Source organism: Cyclopterus lumpus, chromosome 21 (assembly GCF_009769545.1).
Source record: "Cyclopterus lumpus isolate fCycLum1 chromosome 21, fCycLum1.pri, whole genome shotgun sequence".
Lineage (NCBI taxonomy): Eukaryota > Metazoa > Chordata > Actinopteri > Perciformes > Cyclopteridae > Cyclopterus > Cyclopterus lumpus.
Genome location: NC_046986.1, coordinates 25328965 through 25348383, shown reverse-complemented (window position 1 = coordinate 25348383; position 19419 = coordinate 25328965). Strand labels below are relative to the sequence as shown.

The 19419-nt window shown below is 45.5% G+C and overlaps 1 protein-coding gene across 4 annotated transcripts; it reads right to left on the bottom strand.

The window, feature by feature from the left end:
- Positions 1-6758: 6758 nt before the first annotated feature.
- On the bottom strand, positions 6759-19214 carry c21h2orf76 (chromosome 21 C2orf76 homolog). 4 transcript variants are annotated; one of them, XM_034560949.1, is made up of 5 exons: positions 18926-19214; positions 18796-18846; positions 18030-18067; positions 12523-12604; positions 6759-7360 (listed from the first exon to the last, which is right to left on the bottom strand). In XM_034560949.1, the coding sequence occupies exons 1-5, from the start codon at positions 19056-19058 to the stop codon at positions 7284-7286; spliced, it is 381 nt and encodes a 126-aa protein (XP_034416840.1). In that variant the 5' UTR covers positions 19059-19214; the 3' UTR covers positions 6759-7283. The 4 variants fall into 4 exon arrangements, with proteins under 4 accessions (XP_034416840.1, XP_034416842.1, XP_034416841.1 ...); XM_034560950.1 differs by lacking the exon at positions 6759-7360 and adding an exon at positions 10101-11299; XM_034560953.1 differs by lacking the exon at positions 6759-7360 and adding an exon at positions 11306-11583.
- Positions 19215-19419: the final 205 nt, after the last annotated feature.

Sequence of the window (19419 nt, the reverse complement as noted above, 5' to 3'; positions counted from 1 at the left end):
AGTAAATATGTTTATTAAAACACTTTCACAAGGTCTTCAAACACAGGATGTCCATAATCTTAAAAAGCAATTCAAAGGTATAAATCTAATAAACACAACAAAAGTCTGTAATAAAAAAAAGATTATCAAACCAAAACCATGAATACAAACAAATTCGATGGGTTTAAACAAAACAGCAGAGAGAGAGACGAACAAACAAACAAACAGAACATTGCACTCACTTCAAAACCAAATCAAACAACAAAACCAACAAACGCAATGCTTCTGTCTGCTGGTGGTCCTGAGACCCCGTTTTAATGCCATAGTTTCAGTCAAGGTTTCTCCTCCTCTGGGCTGAGTCGCTCCTCAGGGTCACTCTTCTGGGCCGCTCCTCCGGGCTGCTCCTCCGGATCTCCGGCCTCCTGTGCTTGGCTGTCAGCCTCCTCCTTCAGCCCTTTATTTACCACTGTCCTGATCTCCTGGCGTGTAAACCCTCTCTTCGTCTTGTTCTTCATGTGAAGCCGGATGGATTTAATAAGTTTTGGTAGATCGGTGAAGTGCTTCTCCACTTCACACTTCCTATTCTTTGTGTCTTTGAGGAACCATTTCAGCCTGGCCAGACTATATTCCCTCAGAGAGTCACTTTCATCAGAGGACCCACTCTCTACCACAGAGTCGTCGTCCATACTGGACTCAGACTCATACCCTTCGCCCAAAGGTCCCTTTTTTTTTGGCGAGCCTTCCTCGTCTCCCCCGGCCTTCCTCTTCAGAGGATGAAGCTTCTCCTCACCCTCCTCCATTTCCACCTCACTTTCTCCTACCATGACCTGCCCACACTTTTCATTCCCTCCTCTTTCCTGCCCCTACCCACCTCCACCTGTCCTCCAGTGCACCCCTGGCTGTCCTCCTGAATATGTGCTCCCCCCTGGGCCGCCCCTGCCCCCTCTTCTTCCACCTGCAGTGCCACACCTGCCCTCTCCCCCTCATTTTCCTGGGCCACCTCAGCCCCTTCTTCCTCTTCCTCCTCCTGCTGACCCATCTCAGCCCCTTCCTCTTCTTCTTCCTCCTGCTGCCCCATCTCTGCCCCTTCTGTGTTCACCTGCTTCCCCCCGGTGATCACCTGCTTCACCCCACTTCCCCCCTCTGTGATCACCTGCTTCACCCCACCTGCCTCCTCCTGTTGCTGCTCCCGAGCCCCCTCCGTGTCCTCTCCGTCTTTGGGGTACCCCCTGGTGTCGTTCTGTCCACCAAGCTTCCTCCGAGGACAGGCCCTACTCTGATGCCCTTCCCTCCCACAGTTAAAACATATCATATTGTCAGTTTTTGCATAAATGATAAAAAGAGAGTTATCAGCTCTCACCGTGAAAGTGATGTCCAAGTCCTCGCTCCTGCCATGAAGCAGCATGAAGCATTGCCTCCTGTGTGACACCACGTGTTTCAATAGTGGAGAGCTGCTCCCAGAGGACATCTTCCTCACCTGGGACGTGACCCTCCCGTGCTTCGACAGCTCCCCCACCAGTACCTCGTCCTTCACGAACGGCGGCACGTTCGCCACCGTCACCCTCACCGCCGCCGTGACCAGGGGAGAAATGGGGACGTGCGTGTCGAACACCACGACCCCGCTCTCCACCACCGTGTTGACTTTAATGATGCTGTCCAGGAATAAGACCACAGCCTTGTTCATCCGGGCAGCGGACTTCACGCTGCTGTAGCCCACCACCTCCCCCACCGCCAGGCTGCAGTCCTCCACCGAGCACGGGAACACCGGCATAAGCCGAATCCCATGCCTGCGTGTGAGCCAGCTCAAGTCCATCGCCGGCGGCTCGCAAACACCCACACTCAACCCACCAAACCCCCCTTGTGCACACAGTACCCCACTCAACACCGACACATACAATGCTCTCACACTCACTACAAGACACACAGGAAAAAACACCAGACATGACGCTCTCCGCTCCCAACCTCCGACCTCACGCTCAGAGAGAGAGAGAGAGAGAGAGAGAGAGAGAGAGCGAGCTCCGTCCGGTCCTTCTCCTCCTGCAGCCTCTCTCCGTCCCGTCCTCGTCCTCTGAGCAGGGAAGCCACCGTCGCCTCTGGAAGTCTCTGTAGGGCCTCCTCACTCCCTTAGCACTCTCTCCACATTCTGCGCTATCTTGCTCAGTCTGTAGCCCTCCTGCTTTGTAAAGCTTTTAACTGCTTTTCCGGCCATGTGGTGCCTAATGGACATAGCGAGCCTCGGTATATCAGAGAAGTGGTTGTCTATCACCATCCTCTGGTTCTTGGTCCTGACAAGATACCCCCTTATCCTGCCCACGCGGTACACTCCTGGCTGACGTCAGAACCTGGGATGAGACGTAGCTGCTCCCAAACAGTGGCTCCTCAAAGAGCCACATCCCTGGTGTCGTCACAGCTCTCCGGTGAACTGTAAACACCTGCCATGCCTGTAGGACTGGTAGAATGGTGTCAGACCAGTTAGGTCTACTGACTGGGGCTGAAGTAGAAACAGGTGCTTGTCATACCCTAACCGTCCAGCCTTCCTCAGCAGCACACAGGCAGTGTCAGTCCATAGCAGGCCGAAGCTGTACAACAGTCTCTGAGCCGTCTGCAGTCTGAAGGCTGTTATGCGGGATGCAATGTCCACCAGGCCCTGTCCTCCCACCTGGACCAGCAGGTACAGCACCGCAGACCTCAGCCAGTGAAGCCCGGACCAGAAACAGTCCACAACTGCCCTCTGGATTCTCTCGATCAGGCCCTGTGGTGGAGGTAGGACTACAAGTCTGTGCCAAAGGGTCAAGGCAACCAAGTTATTGACAATTAGGACCCTCCCCCTGTAAGAGAGCTGAGGTAGCAGCCATTTCCACTTAGACAGTCTGGTACACACTCTCTCCATAGCACCCTCCCAGTTCTGTCTCTGGCACTCCTCTGTACCCAAGAAAACACCCAAAACCTTCAAGCCCTGCCTACCCCATCTAACGCTTCCTGGTAGTTTTGGTGTTTCTTTGCTTAACCACTGCCCAACCTGCAAAGCTTCACTCTTCCCCCAGTTTACCTTTGCTGAAGATGCCCTCTCATACAAAGCTAAACTGCTCCCTAGAACATCGACATCCCTCTGGTCTTTGACGAACACATTAACATCATCAGCATACGCTGACACCACCAGGGAGGGCCGCTGAGGCAGCCCAGGCAACATGAGTCCTGACAGACGGGATCTCAACTGTGTAGAAGGGGTTCAATGGCAATAGAATATAGCTGTCCAGACATAGGACATCCCTGTCTAATGCCTCTCTGGACCTGGACTGGACAGCTCAGCGCACCCCCCACCTTCACCAAGCAAGACGCTTCCTTGTACATCAAACCCAACAGTGACACAAACCCTTCACCAAAACCAAAAGCCCTTGAAGTGGAAAAAAGAAAAACATGATCGACCCGATCAAACGCCTTTTCTTGATCTAATGATACAACACCAACATCAACATTATACAGTTTACAAAGATCCAACAAGTCTCTCATGAGAAAAATGTTGTCCATGATGGACCTGTCCGGTACGCAGTAAGACTGGTCTGTGGATTATAGTCTCTAGAAAGTTCTTGAGCCGGTTAGCGAGCACCTTGGAAAGAAGGTTATAGTCTGTGCATAACAATGCCACCGGTCTCCAGTTTTTCAGAAGGGGCAAATCCCCTTTTTTGGGTAACAGTGACAGCACTGCATGCCGACATGTTGCCGGTAACAGGCCTGTCTGGGCACACTCCTGCAGCACCTCCCACAGGTCGGCTCCCAAACACTTCCAGAAGTGCTTATAGAAATCTGCAGGCAGCCCGTCCAGTCCAGGAGCTCTTCCAGCAGCCATCTGATCCACAGCAGTGGTCAGCTCCTCCAGGGAGATGCTGGCATCCAGGACAGCTCTGTCCTCGGGACCCAGCTGAGGAAGGTCTTGAAGCAGCTCGTCAACACTCTCCCTGTGGTTATCCTCCTTCCTGAAGAGGGCACTGTAGAAACTTACAGCATGCTGTCTCATTTCGACCGGGTCAGTCGTCATCACACCATCAGGGAGGCGAAGAGACACCATCTGTTTGGTCCGAGAGACGGACTTCTCCAGGTTGAAGAAGTAGGAAGTCGGAGCATCCATGTCCCTAACATTGGTGAACCTTGACCTGACCAAAGCCCCCTTAGCTCGATCTCGTAAAAAAGAACCTAGCTGTTGCTTCTTCTGCTGAAGCCTGTGAGTGTCTGTGCTGGTGTTAGTGAATAGACTGTGCTCCAAAGCCCTGATCTCATTCCCTAGATCCTCAATGAACCTTTTGACTCTTACTGTGGAGTGACTTGTATACTGTTGAACAAAGACACGTATGTGTGCCTTTCCTACATCCCACCACTGACTCAGGGACTGAAAATCGCTCTTCTTCCCTCTCCAGATCCCCCAGAAAGCCTCAAACTTTTGACATAATTCACTGTCCTGAAGCACCTGAACGTTAAAGTGCCAGTGAGAACTACCCTTGGTGGTTGGTGAGGTGTTCACATCTAACGTGACTAAGTGATGGTCGGTGAATCCTACTGGGTGAATGTGACTGTTCAATAACCTGTTGCTAAAACTATGTGAAATGTAAACCCTGTCTAGCCTGGCTGCCCTAATGTTCCCATCCAACACCTTCACCCATGTGTACTGCCTAGCCCTGGGATGTTTGACCCTCCATACGTCCACTACACCCGACTCCGCAATCACCTGTGATAAAGTGGTAGATGACTGGAGGTGAGGTTCCTCTCCTGTTCTGTCCACTAAGGAATCTATGGTGCAATTCCAGTCCCTTCCCATCACTACACACTTGTTCTGGTAACACTGCTGCAGGACATCTCTCAGTTTGTGGAAAATACCCGTTCTGTGTGAGCCCTGGTTTGGAGCATAGATGTTAATAAAGACAAACAAAATGCTTTGTATGGAGGCTCTGACCACCAGAGCCCTGCCTTTCACTATCTCTGTGGAGGAGATGATGTTAACATCCAGCCCAGGTGCAAACAGAACAGCTACACCTGCAGACAGGTTGGTACCATGAGACAGGACATATTGGCCCCTCCACCACAAGCCCCAGTCGACCTCATTATGTGGGTCACTGTGTGTATCCTGCAGGAAAACGATGTCTAGTCGTTTCTGTCTGATCATCTCTGCAGTGACCGCTCTCCTCTCTCGGTCCCTCCCACCATTAATGTTTAAAGACCCAACCCTCACCTTGTGCATTGAAATATGAAAAAGAAACGTGATGTAGACAGCCAACAGTAACAGAAGTATTAAGTGCAGCACATCCATGACAGACTCACTTAATTATTTTCATCCTTTTGGCGGGCCAGCGACCTCCGCAGGCTCGCCACTCTGCGGAGCCCCGGTGCTACTTGAAAGAAAGCAGTTTTGGTGATGTGGTTGGCATGGGGTAGGAAAGAGAGGGTGGGGTCAAGGATGATACCAAGGTTGCAGACCTGGGTTGAGGGGGTGACGATGGAGCCATCAATATCGAGAGAAAAGGTCTGGGCTGGAGAAAAGTCACTGTCACTGTATAAGTATGTTACTGTATAAGTGTAATCACTGAATAAGTATTATTGTAACTGTATGCTGATTGTTTTATGTTTTATGGTTATCATAACTATAAAGATGACTCAGGTATGAAAGGAATGTATTGATTCAAGGACGCGTAGTCAAAGTAGTGGTCTGAAGTAGTGACCGGAAGATAGGCATTTATTTTGAAGGAGCCCATCTTACTGTTTAGGGCCAAAAGAGAAGAGGTAAGGGAAGTAGCATCGTGGTTTATTGCTTAGAGAAGTCCGTCTCTTTGTACTGATAGGCAAATAGCATGCTGTACAGTTGAGGTATAAACATGCATACCTGATACTAACCAATGGAGAAGCTTTATGCTAAGAGTATGGATTGTACTTAACCTTTCAGAACTCTCTAAGGCATTTGTCCTCTCACGTGAATGCGGTAGACAGTTTATTATTTTAACAGATTTTTATTCATATAAATTGTTATTGCCTGTGGACCCAACGACACGTGAGCTCGCCCGGCTGGGACAGAAATATATGCTTATGATCATTATTCTTTTATTAAATACTTTATATTTTAAATTACTGGTCTCAGGACATCTTTCAAAGCGCGGGAAGCTCAGAATTCCGGTTGAACTTAACAATTGGCGCCCGAACAGGCTGAGATTCCTGAGCAGGCCCTTGTGCTGGAAGATGACCAGTGACTGGTCTTAGATTATTTGGCTGCAGACCAGTTTCTAGTGGCCCTTGTTCCGCCTCGCTGACTCTTCTTCACATAAAGCCGGCTATTGACAAAAAGGTAAGACAGTGCCAGTTGATTTATTTAGGAACATTTAGATGTGAAGAGGAGCAGCTTGTCGTAAAGAGGTTTACATTTTTTAGTGTAAAACACTGTACAGACTTAAGGCTAAGCTGAATGAAGGGGTCGTCAGGATATATATATATATATATATATATATATATATATATATATATATATATATATATATATCTGATTGAATGAATGATGATGCATGAAAATACATGTTGAATATGGTGTTTTTGTCTGTTGAGTAAGAAAAAAAAAAGAAATCCTGTTTTTTCTATACACGGTGCGTTATAATTTAAACAGAACTAAAGTCTCGGCGATAGCCAGTGGGTTCTAAGGAAATAGGTCCACTGTGAAACTGTGTAACTTTGAACATTATGATGGAAGCATATGATGACGATCCCGGGCTCTATTATGTCTCAAGTACATTTTTTGGAGGATACCATTTGATACACAGATTTAGAGTTTTTATTTTTTTGCAAAGCATTTTTGACAATGCAAGAATTGATATAAATGGCAAAAATCACTCATACCCTAACCCTAAGACTCCAAGACCTTGAGGAATACCATAAATAATTAATGCTGTAATTAAAATAAAACACTTTTGACAGTTTGTCCCCAAAAGGGCACAATTAACATGTTTTTAAGTATAGTGCAACACATTTTATTCTGTTAAATATAAGCCTTTAATCACTTTAGTCAGCATTTCTTTTGTTTTCTTCTCTTTTTTTTTTTTTAAACACTGAAAATGAATGTCCAGGATTGATACCAAAAGAAGAAAATGAAAAGGCATACCTGTGGTGGATAATACACTTCGGTTTTTAAAACAACCCCACAAATTAAAACGGATAACATTACGGTATAATTCTTGGTTTTCCTTATGTTTCTGGCATGCTTGATCTTTTATCTCTGTCCTTTAAGAACTGCCTTGGCTATAGTAAGTTAAAGTAAAGTAGGTAAAATGCTGTGGTCACCAAGCAGTTTTAGGATTTGCTTTATAGACACCATAGTCTTCTTTCCTGAAGAAGGCCACTTCTGTTTCATTTGCTGAAAAAACAAAGAACAAATGTTAATACTTTAAATTGACATTGTGATAGAACTAGCAGCAGATCACAGCATCACACACTTAGTGTTATTCAGAGACTTATTGGAAATGATTTTACTGAACTTATTACTGGCCTCAGTATACCAGTAGGTGGCACACAACAGACCACTTTTTACCAGTTCAGGGGGCTCATTTATAAAACTACGTAGGATCCACACTAAAAGTTGTACTTTCAAAAGGAGAAAATGCATGTACGCCAAAACATATCCAGATTTATAAAACCTAGCATACACCTGCCAGTGATCCAACTAGTAAATGTATGCAGCTGGTTAAGCCTCATATCCACCCTCTACACGCCCATATTCAACCATAAATGGTCAATGCAAAGCACCTTATGAATGTTGATGCCTAGAAATGACCAGCTGATCTGAAGGTCTTTACGTTAAATAACGGAGACTATGACAAACACTCGTTCACTCCCAATTCTTCCATTTACGCAGTCCTAACGGTGCCAGAGTATCCATCGTGACACATAACACATCACTGTAGTATTTATGTTTTGCAGGAATCAGACTAATTGCTTCTTAAATGACAATCGGTGGTATCTACCACCCCATTTATTAGTTTTTGAAAAGGAAGTTTAATAGGTGAATACAATATATTTACTTATGTTTTCTTATGGCATTAATGAGGATATTGAGTGATCGTACAAGAGCCGTCACTGGCTTTAGTTCCACACTTTGCTAATATACACAAGATGAAGGTGATAAGACTGGAGAAGGTGAGTGACATCACCACGGTAACCCCTCTGCTACAGAGAGCTCACATTGGACAGCTGTCTACAGTTAGTCTGTGTGCACTATGCTGCATCTGTCACTCCCAATGGAATAAACCATTCATGAACCAATTAAGTTGTGTTCACTGCAGCGATTTTACTCAAACACTTCATGAAAACTCATATCGTACTGCACAGTATTAGAAGATTATTGAAAACTAATCACACTTTTCTGCAGTTCTTTAGCAGTGCAGCTAACAATAATTTCATCAGCGGCTCCACAGCTGACCAGGAGTTCGCTCTCTCCTCAGCGCTGATTATATTAAGTGAAATTTGATTTGAGGTTATATCTTTTATAATTGAAATGTGCTCATTGTTCTGACTCACTACTTCAAGCACAAATAACACTTCTGGTTTGACTGTTGACACTCCTGGGCTGCTCCAGCGAGCACAGTCCCTGAAAAGGAGCCCAAAATGGTTAAGGGATAGAACCGTATATGGACTAGGCATCAACAACATATATACACACATACAAAATCGGCAAGGGATCAAATAATTATTTAAAATATACACATACATACAGCCAAATCGGTTACATCTGACATCTAATTGCAATATTTATAGTTAATATTTAAAAAAAGATAAATACTTGCCGTTTGTGTATCCATACAATATTGTCAATACTATGTTGTAATACTACACTGTATCAATTTTTTCCTCTAGCCCTACTGTTCATATTCAGGAATTAATGAGTTTCAGCTGCAACATCTGGGGAAGCAGACTGCACGTGCGATAGGTGATATTAGTCTGCAGCAGCTGAGGAAATAAGTGCAGGATGCCAGTTCAGTAGTTGAAGTGCATGTGAATGACTCCAATGTTTTTGTTTAAGTGTAAACGGACAGTCAGCTTTTGCATGTTTAGTTTCTAGAACCAATTTCCAGAGCCAACCTTTCCCTGCAACCTGTAGGATCACAATCCAGAGCCATCTCCTTCAAGAAATGTTGTCTGATCATGCAAAAGTTATGGCCTGTCACATACTGGCATATTGCCCATATTATAGCCCACAGTTCCCTAGAGGCCAATGCTTCTGCCTTCAAATGCACTGTTCAACTCAGTCCATAAAATGCTTTCCTTTTTGAGTGAGCGCACGCAGGCTCGGACGTTTTAGCAAACTCCTTAATGAAGTGCAGATAAGAGCAGTCTAAGAAATGCTTTAGTAGGATTTTTAGGAGGCAGCCAGAGAAGATGTGTCCCAGGAATGCCATGTCCTGTTTTGCTAAATTTGGATTTGGCAAATGGGTAAGATGGACACAGTGGCTAAGGCTATACACAACAATATCATCCAGATATATAGTATGCATGTTTTCTACAAGAGACCTTATACTGTAACTCCAGCTGCATTGTATATTAAAAAGATGGGGGTTGCATTTACTAAGCCCATGTGAATTATACGGAGATGGTTTGAGAATTCTCTGCCAGCGAAAGCTTTCTTTGCTTAGTGCCGCTCCTCCAGCTGCCAATACCCTGCTGAAGCGTAAGGTGGGAAGTCAAGTGGAAGTGTGTCTGTTTGATTTGCAATGAAACTGTTGCAGTGATGAAAGAGTATAATGTAAACAGTATGAACCCAAGCGTCAGACATGTCTTACACACACTAGTGCTGAGCGAGAAGACAAAGTTATGCAAATGCAGTGGCGGCTGTGCATTTCGGAGCCAGGCCTTCTGTGCCCTCTCTACTAGAGCTGAACACCCTAATCACCTCATTATGACGCCACAGCTACAGGTTATTTGTTTTGTGTAAACACTTCATATTTGACAAGTGAAATAAAATGTTAGATGAAGCGCAACACCTACAAATACACTAACTGCAGAGTGCAGATCCATAAATACGCGCATGACGGGCTGCTGAGTCATTAATGAACAATGCATAGTCACATCAACGTAATTAACACAATGACAAGAACAAATTCTTAAAAGAACTAGTCACATTTATTTATAACAAAACATGACGAAAAAATAAACAAAACGGGGGGGCTAAAACACTGTACACTGAAAATAACAAGGCATTGAAATATTATTAACATCAGAAGTAACGATATTAATTAACTATATAATAAACACAACACCATAGACACATTAACGCTACTGCAGATGTAAAAAAAAAAGAAGAAAAAAAAGCAGTGACCTCACCAGATGCTCACTTAAAAACTAAGTCCACTCTCCTCTCTTTATGAAGAAAGAGTTCGATGGCGCGGTTGTAAAGTGTGTCGGTGTGTCGGAGCTCCACCAGCAGGTCCCTCTGGACAGCCGAGCCTCCCCAGTTGCGTTTCTGGAGGCAGTTTTGATGCGTTTTAAGGCTGAGAATGTCCGCTCCACAGTGGCAGTAAACACCAAGACGCTCAGTCGCAAATTAAAGGCCTTCCCAGCAATACAGTTTGCAACTCTTCTCCGATGCTCATCCAGGAATATCGTAGTTGGCGAACTGAAAGTGACGCATAAATGTTTTTTCTTGCTGGTTCAAGGCTGTTAGCTGTGGGGTAGGGCGGCCATATGCTACGATTTCCTGCTTTTCCTCAAACGTCCTCCTTGAGGATGGCGTTGGAAGTAAATCTGCCACCAAGTCCGGTTCTACTACTCCTCCTTCAGCCATAAATGAAATAACTAAAATACTATAAATTCAATTACTTCTCGAAACAACAGTTTCAATAGCATGAACCGTGCTATAGTTTCCTGATTTTTATTCGATTATGTTTTACGAGAGCACAGATGCGCACAGCTGTTAATTGTTTTGCGGGGAGTCGATCATTTTTGCATCACGGAGGAGCTGCTTGATCTAAGGACAACAACGGGGAAGGACATGTGCCGTCAGAAGCAATCGACAAGATGGGACTTAAAGCTGTGTGGAGTTACAACCGATGGGGCTCCAGCTATGACAGGCGAGCGCAGAGGAATGGCCTCGATGGCGTGCGCCAAGGCGTGAGAGAGTGAAGGCGAGGCTGTTAAAATGCACTGTATCATCCACCGAGAAGCCCTCTGTGCCAAGACAGTCCAGCTTGGCGATGCAATGAACACAGTTGTGAAAACTGTCAACGTAATTCGAGCACGAGGACTGATGTTCATCATTAGGACCTCTATCATTCTGCGGCTTCGTGCTGCCATGGTTTATTCCCTGAAATCAGACATTTACCAGATTGTGAAAGAAAAGGACCGAACTCTCCATGAACTCAGAGGGTTATGGTTGGCAGACCTGGCCTTTCTAGTCACATTATCAAGGCAAAGAACAGCTTGTACCACAACTTCACGCACACATGAACAACTACGCAACTTCAATGTTGCGCACTTCCCCGCGCTGTCTGAAATCAAAGTTCCTTTTCCAGAAGTCAACCTTTCTGCTAAAAGAGAAATATGTGTCGGTCATCTCTCATGACAGGATTCAGCACTTCCAAGATCTTTCTGTTATTGAGAAAAAAATATAGCTGTTTTTACTCCCTTTCTGATAGAGTAGAAGAAGTGGAAGAGAGTCTGCAATTATAAGTGATGGAAATGCAGTGTGATGATTCTCTGTAGAATCAGCATCTCTCCCTACCCGACTTCTACCTTGGAAAAGGCCAAGCAAAACGAATGAGGAGTCTGTTCGGCTCAACATTTATATGTGAGCAAACATTTTCTCTGTTAACTCTGAACAGCCGACTGAGAACTAAAATGACCGACAGCCATGTTTGATGTCCTTCGCATTTCAGCCACCAAACTGACTCCTGACCCGCCCGCATCCTTCAGTCCAAAGTGCAGCGTCACTGCTCCCACTGAGTGCAGCGCTGTTCCCATTAGAGTTAAAATATTACAGTATTCATAAGCCCAATAACGTATTTGCACAACTAGCTTAAATATACCCATCCTTATTTTCACCATCTTAACTAAGAAGCAATCTCAGGCTGCTGTTTTGAGAATGAGTTGCCATCCCATTTTGTAACAAAATTAATTAACCCATTAATGGACAGTTGTGATGTACGATGTTTCTTTCTTTAAGCATATTCAAACATTAAGCATAATTTACTTTATTTGATTAATTGTGTTAACTTCAATACACTAGAGGTGAGGCAATATACGTCACTTATATTTTTCTGTATGTGGCCCCGAGTGAAAAAAGTTTGGAAATCCCCGACCTGTCCTCTCCCCATGTCTAGAAGAACACTGAGAACATTAAAACATAATATAAAGCCCGATTGACATTTCTGATGACTTGTACATGTTGCAGCATGCGAGACCCCAGCATAAAAGGTAAAATCTCATATACCTTAGATATCCAAAGTTATATTTTAGGATCAAGTGCTTCCAGAAAAAAGCATACAGCTTTTAGGAAGCGCTCAATGAACAACAAAGACAAACTCTTACCAACGCCAGCAGCTCTGAGGGTTTGGTTGTCTTGCAGAATGAGATTTTCATCATCTTCTAAACTCATCACCAACTCGTTAGTCTGCAAAGACAAAGGTTTCCACTTGAATGACAAAATAGATTTTCAAAAGACCACAGAATTCCTGTTTGTGCCCTTTACATTTGGACTTTTGCTAGCACCTTCACCAACTGGGACAGTATAAACTAATGAAATATAGTGGCCTGCTTATTTTTTTACATTCATCCTAATGCTAATCCTGACTAATGTATGCTTTTGTTGAAATCACACTTTCATTAGTTTGTGTTAAATCAGGTCATTATGGCAGCACCCTTAAATACAGCCAATATTTTGAGTGACCTTGTGATCAACCCCTCTGGCTAGTAGTATGACAATTATTTTAGTATTCAGATTGAACAAGCATATGGCATTTATAACACGTATGTCATGGATCTGTGTGATCCACTGGCAGATCCCCTATTCACCGTTGTGTTGGTACCAGCCTGGCCGATCGGCTTGGGATCCTGTCTTTACAGATGATGTCAAACATTATGATTGGCTGTATGTGGGAGAGACTCACTCCAAACCGCCCCTACTCTGCGTCTGAGCCGATCTGGCACATCTGTTACCTACACCGGCAGGTACAGTGTATGACTGGTAGCCTTTGTCATTGTACATTTTTGGGTAGATAACCACTCCTTTTAGACAGTTGTAACTTCTGAAGGTTATATTTGTATGGTACAGTATGTGTTACTTGTACACAATTGTATCTCTGTACACCTTGAATAGTGAGCATACTCTGTTGGACAAAAAATAGCTAAAACTATTAAATATATTTCAGTTGAAGTATTTTCAAGAAATGAATACTGTAATTTTACAGTGTGAAACGTGCAATATGCCATTGATTTGATCATTAACACTAGCCAGATGCTATTGTACCAATTGTCTGAACGATTTCTTTAATGAAAAAGCTGCATATGCCAATCCATGGAGTTGTAGTAATAATAATAATAATAATAATAATAATAATAATACTTTGAAACTAGTTAGCTTTACATCGGGCAAAGACAAACAGAACAAAACTAAAATAGAAAGACAAAGAGCAAACAAAAAAAAAACTGAAGAAGCTATGCGGAGTGAGTCATGTAGTGGAGGGTAGGGGGCTGGAGTGAGTCATGTAGTGGAGGGTAGAGTGTAGGAGTGAGTCATGTAGTGGAGGGTAGAGTGTAGGAGTGAGTCATGTAGTGGAGGGTAGGGTGTAGGAGTGAGTCATGTAGTGGAGGGTAGAGTGTAGGAGTGAGTCATGTAGTGGAGGGTAGAGTGTAGGAGTGAGTCATGTAGTGGAGGGTAGGGTGTAGGAGTGAGTCATGTAGTGGAGGGTAGAGTGTAGGAGTGAGTCATGTAGTGGAGGGTAGAGTGTAGGAGTGAGTCATGTAGTGGAGGGTAGGGGGCTGGAGTGAGTCATGTAGTGGAGGGTAGAGTGTAGGAGTGAGTCATGTAGTGGAGGGTAGGGTGTAGGAGTGAGTCATGTAGTGGAGGGTAGGGGGCAGGAGTGAGTCATGTAGTGAAGGGGAGGGGGCAGGAGTGAGTCATGTAGTGGAGGGTAGGGGGCAGGAGTGAGTCATGTAGTGGAGGGTAGGGGGCAGGAGTGAGTCATGTAGTGGAGGGTAGGGGGCAGGAGTGAGTCATGTAGTGGAGGGTAGGGGGCAGGAGTGAGTCATGTAGTGAAGGGGAGGGGGCAGGAGTGAGTCATGTAGTGGAGGGTAGGGGGCTGGAGTGAGTCATGTAGTGGAGGGGAGGGGGCTGGAGTGAGTCATGTAGTGGAGGGTAGGGTGTAGGAGTGAGTCATGTAGTGGAGGGTAGGGGGCAGGAGTGAGTCATGTAGTGGAGGGTAGGGGGCAGGAGTGAGTCATGTAGTGGAGGGTAGGGGGCAGGAGTGAGTCATGTAGCGGAGGGTAGGGGGCAGGAGTGAGTCATGTAGCGGAGGGGAGGGGGCAGGAGTGAGTCATGTAGCGGAGGGGAGGGGGCAGGAGTGAGTCATGTAGTGGAGGGGAGGGGGCAGGAGTGAGTCATGTAGCGGAGGGTAGGGGGCAGGAGTGAGTCATGTAGTGGAGGGTAGGGGGCAGGAGTGAGTCATGTAGTGGAGGGTAGGGGGCAGGAGTGAGTCATGTAGTGGAGGGTAGAGTGTAGGAGTGAGTCATGTAGTGGAGGGTAGAGTGTAGGAGTGAGTCATGTAGTGGAGGGTAGGGTGTAGGAGTGAGTCATGTAGTGGAGGGTAGAGTGTAGGAGTGAGTCATGTAGTGGAGGGTAGAGTGTAGGAGTGAGTCATGTAGTGGAGGGTAGGGGGCTGGAGTGAGTCATGTAGTGGAGGGTAGAGTGTAGGAGTGAGTCATGTAGTGGAGGGTAGGGTGTAGGAGTGAGTCATGTAGTGGAGGGTAGGGGGCAGGAGTGAGTCATGTAGTGAAGGGGAGGGGGCAGGAGTGAGTCATGTAGTGGAGGGTAGGGGGCAGGAGTGAGTCATGTAGTGGAGGGTAGGGTGTAGGAGTGAGTCATGTAGTGGAGGGTAGGGTGTAGGAGTGAGTCATGTAGTGGAGGGTAGAGTGTAGGAGTGAGTCATGTAGTGGAGGGTAGAGTGTAGGAGTGAGTCATGTAGTGGAGGGTAGGGGGCTGGAGTGAGTCATGTAGTGGAGGGTAGAGTGTAGGAGTGAGTCATGTAGTGGAGGGTAGGGTGTAGGAGTGAGTCATGTAGTGGAGGGTAGGGGGCAGGAGTGAGTCATGTAGTGAAGGGGAGGGGGCAGGAGTGAGTCATGTAGTGGAGGGTAGGGGGCAGGAGTGAGTCATGTAGTGGAGGGTAGGGGGCAGGAGTGAGTCATGTAGTGGAGGGTAGGGGGCAGGAGTGAGTCATGTAGTGGAGGGTAGGGGGCAGGAGTGAGTCATGTAGTGAAGGGGAGGGGGCAGGAGTGAGTCATGTAGTGGAGGGTAGGGGGCTGGAGTGAGTCATGTAGTGGAGGGGAGGGGGCTGGAGTGAGTCATGTAGTGGAGGGTAGGGTGTAGGAGTGAGTCATGTAGTGGAGGGTAGGGGGCAGGAGTGAGTCATGTAGTGGAGGGTAGGGGGCAGGAGTGAGTCATGTAGTGGAGGGTAGGGGGCAGGAGTGAGTCATGTAGCGGAGGGTAGGGGGCAGGAGTGAGTCATGTAGCGGAGGGGAGGGGGCAGGAGTGAGTCATGTAGCGGAGGGGAGGGGGCAGGAGTGAGTCATGTAGTGGAGGGGAGGGGGCAGGAGTGAGTCATGTAGCGGAGGGTAGGGGGCAGGAGTGAGTCATGTAGTGGAGGGTAGGGGGCAGGAGTGAGTCATGTAGTGGAGGGTAGGGGGCAGGAGTGAGTCATGTAGCGGAGGGTAGGGGGCAGGAGTGAGTCATGTAGTGGAGGGTAGGGGGCAGGAGTGAGTCATGTAGCGGAGGGGAGGGGGCAGGAGTGAGTCATGTAGTGGAGGGTAGGGGGCAGGAGTGAGTCATGTAGTGGAGGGTAGGGGGCAGGAGTGAGTCATGTAGTGGAGGGTAGGGGGCAGGAGTGAGTCATGTAGCGGAGGGGAGGGGGCTGGAGTGAGTCATGTAGCGCAGCGCTGTATAAACAGCAATGAATCTAGTTTCCCCATGTCTGTTTTGTGGTTAGGATATATTTGATGTTTATGAAAAGACTAATGCATTTCATAGTTGCGGATGTACCTCGAAGCTTATAATAGAGCAAACATTAGCCTAAGCTGACATTGTTTTTGTTAACCCGGCCGTAGCCAAACTGATTAATCGATAACAGAACTTTTGAACCAACCAACCAAATAGTATAATTATTGACATGTTTAATTATGGGCTGCACGGTGGTGTAGTGGCTAGCACTGTCGCCTCACAGCAAGAGGGCCGCGGGTTCAATTCCCGGTCGGAGCGGTCCTTCTGTGTGGAGTTTGCATGTTCTCCCCGTGGCAGCGTGGGTTCTCTCCGGGCTCTCCGGCTTCCTCCCACAGTCCAAAGACATGCTGCAGGTTAATTGATCTCTAAATGTCCCATAGGTGTGAATGTGAGAGTGAATGGTTGTATGTCCCTACATGTGCCCTCGATGGACTGGCGGCCTGTCCAGGGTGTCCCCTGCCTTCGCCCTATGTCAGCTGGGATAGGCTCCAGCGCCCCCGCGACCCTAATGAGGATAAGCGGTATTGAAAATGGATGGATGGATGGATGTTTAATTGTTGAACAGGATCACTCAATGTTACAACATTAACTAGACAAACATGGTGTATTATGCATTATTAGCAGCATAAGGTGATTTACCTGTGGCATACTACTCTCGACTAGCAACATACATCGTTAAGTGGCAACCTACTAGTTGCCTATAACTTTACAGTTTTCTACCAAGATAGAAATGATTAGCATATAGGTCGGGGTATTTTTCTCGAAATGATCCATCTTTCGATTGTCTAAAATGGCAATTCTGTCTTGATTACACCTAATATAGTTTACTGTATATTTCAGCATGGCTCGAGTCTGCGGTGGCAGGTTCCGCAATGTGCCATGCACACAGCATAAACAGCCACTTAACCCAGAAACTGCAACATTTTTACATAGTCTTATAAAGAAACTATTAGAAAACATGTTTCTCAATTTAATCCTTGAAGTTTTATTTTGTGTCAAAATGTTGTCATTTCTGGATTAAGTGGAAACATTGTGTATCAAATATCTATAGCTCTATAGGAGCACCCACAAGGCAGGTAGAAACCTGCTATGCTAGGGGACAAATAGTTTATACTGCTGGACTGGTGCGGAATGCCGCTAGTGTAAAAGGCCTATTCTGGATGGACCGGTGTGGTAAAACGCAATATGCTGCTCAATCAGTGTGGCATGCCATTCCTACAAATAACTTGTGTCGCTGGACCAAAGTGGTCTGCCTTAAATTGAAAACCATACCATAACTGTTTACTGATTCAAAGTGTTTATAACAAATAATACATAATATACCATGTATCCCCGATTAATATTCTGCAACATTGATTAATGTGCAATTGTGTTCAGTCATTAAACATGCCAATAATTATACCATTTGGTTGGTTTAAATGTTGTGTAATGGATTAGTCAGATTGGCTAAGGACAAGCTAACAAAAGCCATGTCAGCTTGGGCTATTGTTTGCTCCAATATTAGCTTCAAGGTATATTGGCAAGTCATTTCAAAAGCTTTGAGTATATCCCAACAATAAAACAGACACATTGCTTTTTTTTGTCGTGAAGCAAGCTCATTTGCGCGGACTTTGCACTTTGCACCAGGTGCGGTACTGGTGTGGCCTTCCCCCTTTAAGCAGCATCTGCCGTTAGGAAACGGTGGAACAAGAGTGGCATACCACTCCCGGACCCACAGAGCCATACCATCGGACACTTTTCTATCTCGCTGCTGGCTGAAATTGACATCACTTGGCCTTCAGGCACACACACCTAACACACAAAAGTTACACTTTCTTTAGAGCGATACCTTTGCTCCATGTGCTTGGTGGATAATCTTCATTGTGTCTAAAATTACAAGAGAACAGAATTAGATGCAGCACACGTATCTGAACACCCAATTACAACCCTCATGGATTTTGAGTTAGATCCCCAATAACCTCTGAAACATTACATGTCCTCTAATTTAGCTTGCTAATCCCATTGAGCACCAAGCGGGATTGCAACGTTAATTTCTGGTTGAAAACTGCTTGATATTCAGTCTGAACGTCTAAGACCTATTGTCACGGTCTTTTCAACCGGCTAAAATGTGGTTACAACATCACAAAACACCAATTTGTTTGAAAATATCGATAATGTTTTGTAGTTGTAGGTTGAAGGAGAGGCAATATTGGTTCATGTGAATGCATTTAAATAAAGTCGACATGTAGTCAATAAGAGGACACAATTCAATGCATTTAAAGTTTTGGACGTGGTTTCTTAATTGGGCTCCAAAATGACGGGATGAAACCAATGTAATATTAAAAACCTAGTGAAATTATTTTCTACATGTGAACATTTAAACAAGGTCTTCAAATAGACTCTTTAACAGCAAAAGGTATGCATTAATTGGGTGATCAAAAAAAGATCTACAGCCCCAACATGCTGCAGATAGCTACATAATCCGATTTATAATCTGTCGTTTAACATTGTTGCCAAATCAGCGTTATGAAAAATAGAAATAGAAATTCAGAGAAAATATGGATTATTATTTGGACACGTGACCTAACACCAATCCAAATGTCCGGTATACATACCATATGCGTATGTTTTGAAAGGAGGGGGGAGCCCTCGTCTTGTTGCGATATCTAGAAGGGTTTATCATGACATCAGTTAGTTGGTATGAACATATGATACGTCATACAGGCGGTCGTTCGGTTCACTCACCGTCTCTGACCAACTGAATGAAGTTCTGCACCGTTTGGTCCAAGTTGACTCCGTGAAAAACGACTGGCTTGAAGTTTCTGTGCTCAAAGGACCGGACCAGACGAACCGTGAGCACCGCCTCACAGCCGGCCATGTCCCGCGAGCGGCCCACGGGCTCGCTCGGATAACAGGGCGCTGTGAACGTGTTCTTCGTGAACCGTTTTCAGACTTTGGCTTCCGACTGTTCAGCGTGTTTCTTCTGCTTCTTCTTCTTCTGCTTCTTCTTCTTCTTCTGCTTCTTCTTCTTCTGCTTCTTTCTAGTTTATTGGCGGACGACAAACCAACGTTTAAAGTGCATGCTGCCACCTACTGTACCGGAGTGTGAAAAATCATTCATTTATGACATTTGTCATTTAAACGCAATGATATTGTTACTTATATCAATCAAAAAAAGTCTTAAAGGAGTTATATTCGGGATTTCAAACCTGTTCCATTGAAAAAAGAAAATAAAGTTA

Excerpts from the sequence above, each read along its gene's own strand:
- c21h2orf76 (XM_034560949.1), bottom strand. The coding sequence starts at position 19,058 with ATGGCCGGCTGTGAGGCGGTGCTCACGGTTCGTCTGGTCCGGTCCTTT. Across the intron at positions 12,605-18,029 it reads ACCAAGCACATGGAGCAAAG|ACTAACGAGTTGGTGATGAG; the intron begins GTATCGCTCTAA and ends TTGTCTTTGCAG. Across the intron at positions 7,361-12,522 it reads CCTCAGAGCTGCTGGCGTTG|CAAATGAAACAGAAGTGGCC; the intron begins GTAAGAGTTTGT and ends TTGTTTTTTCAG.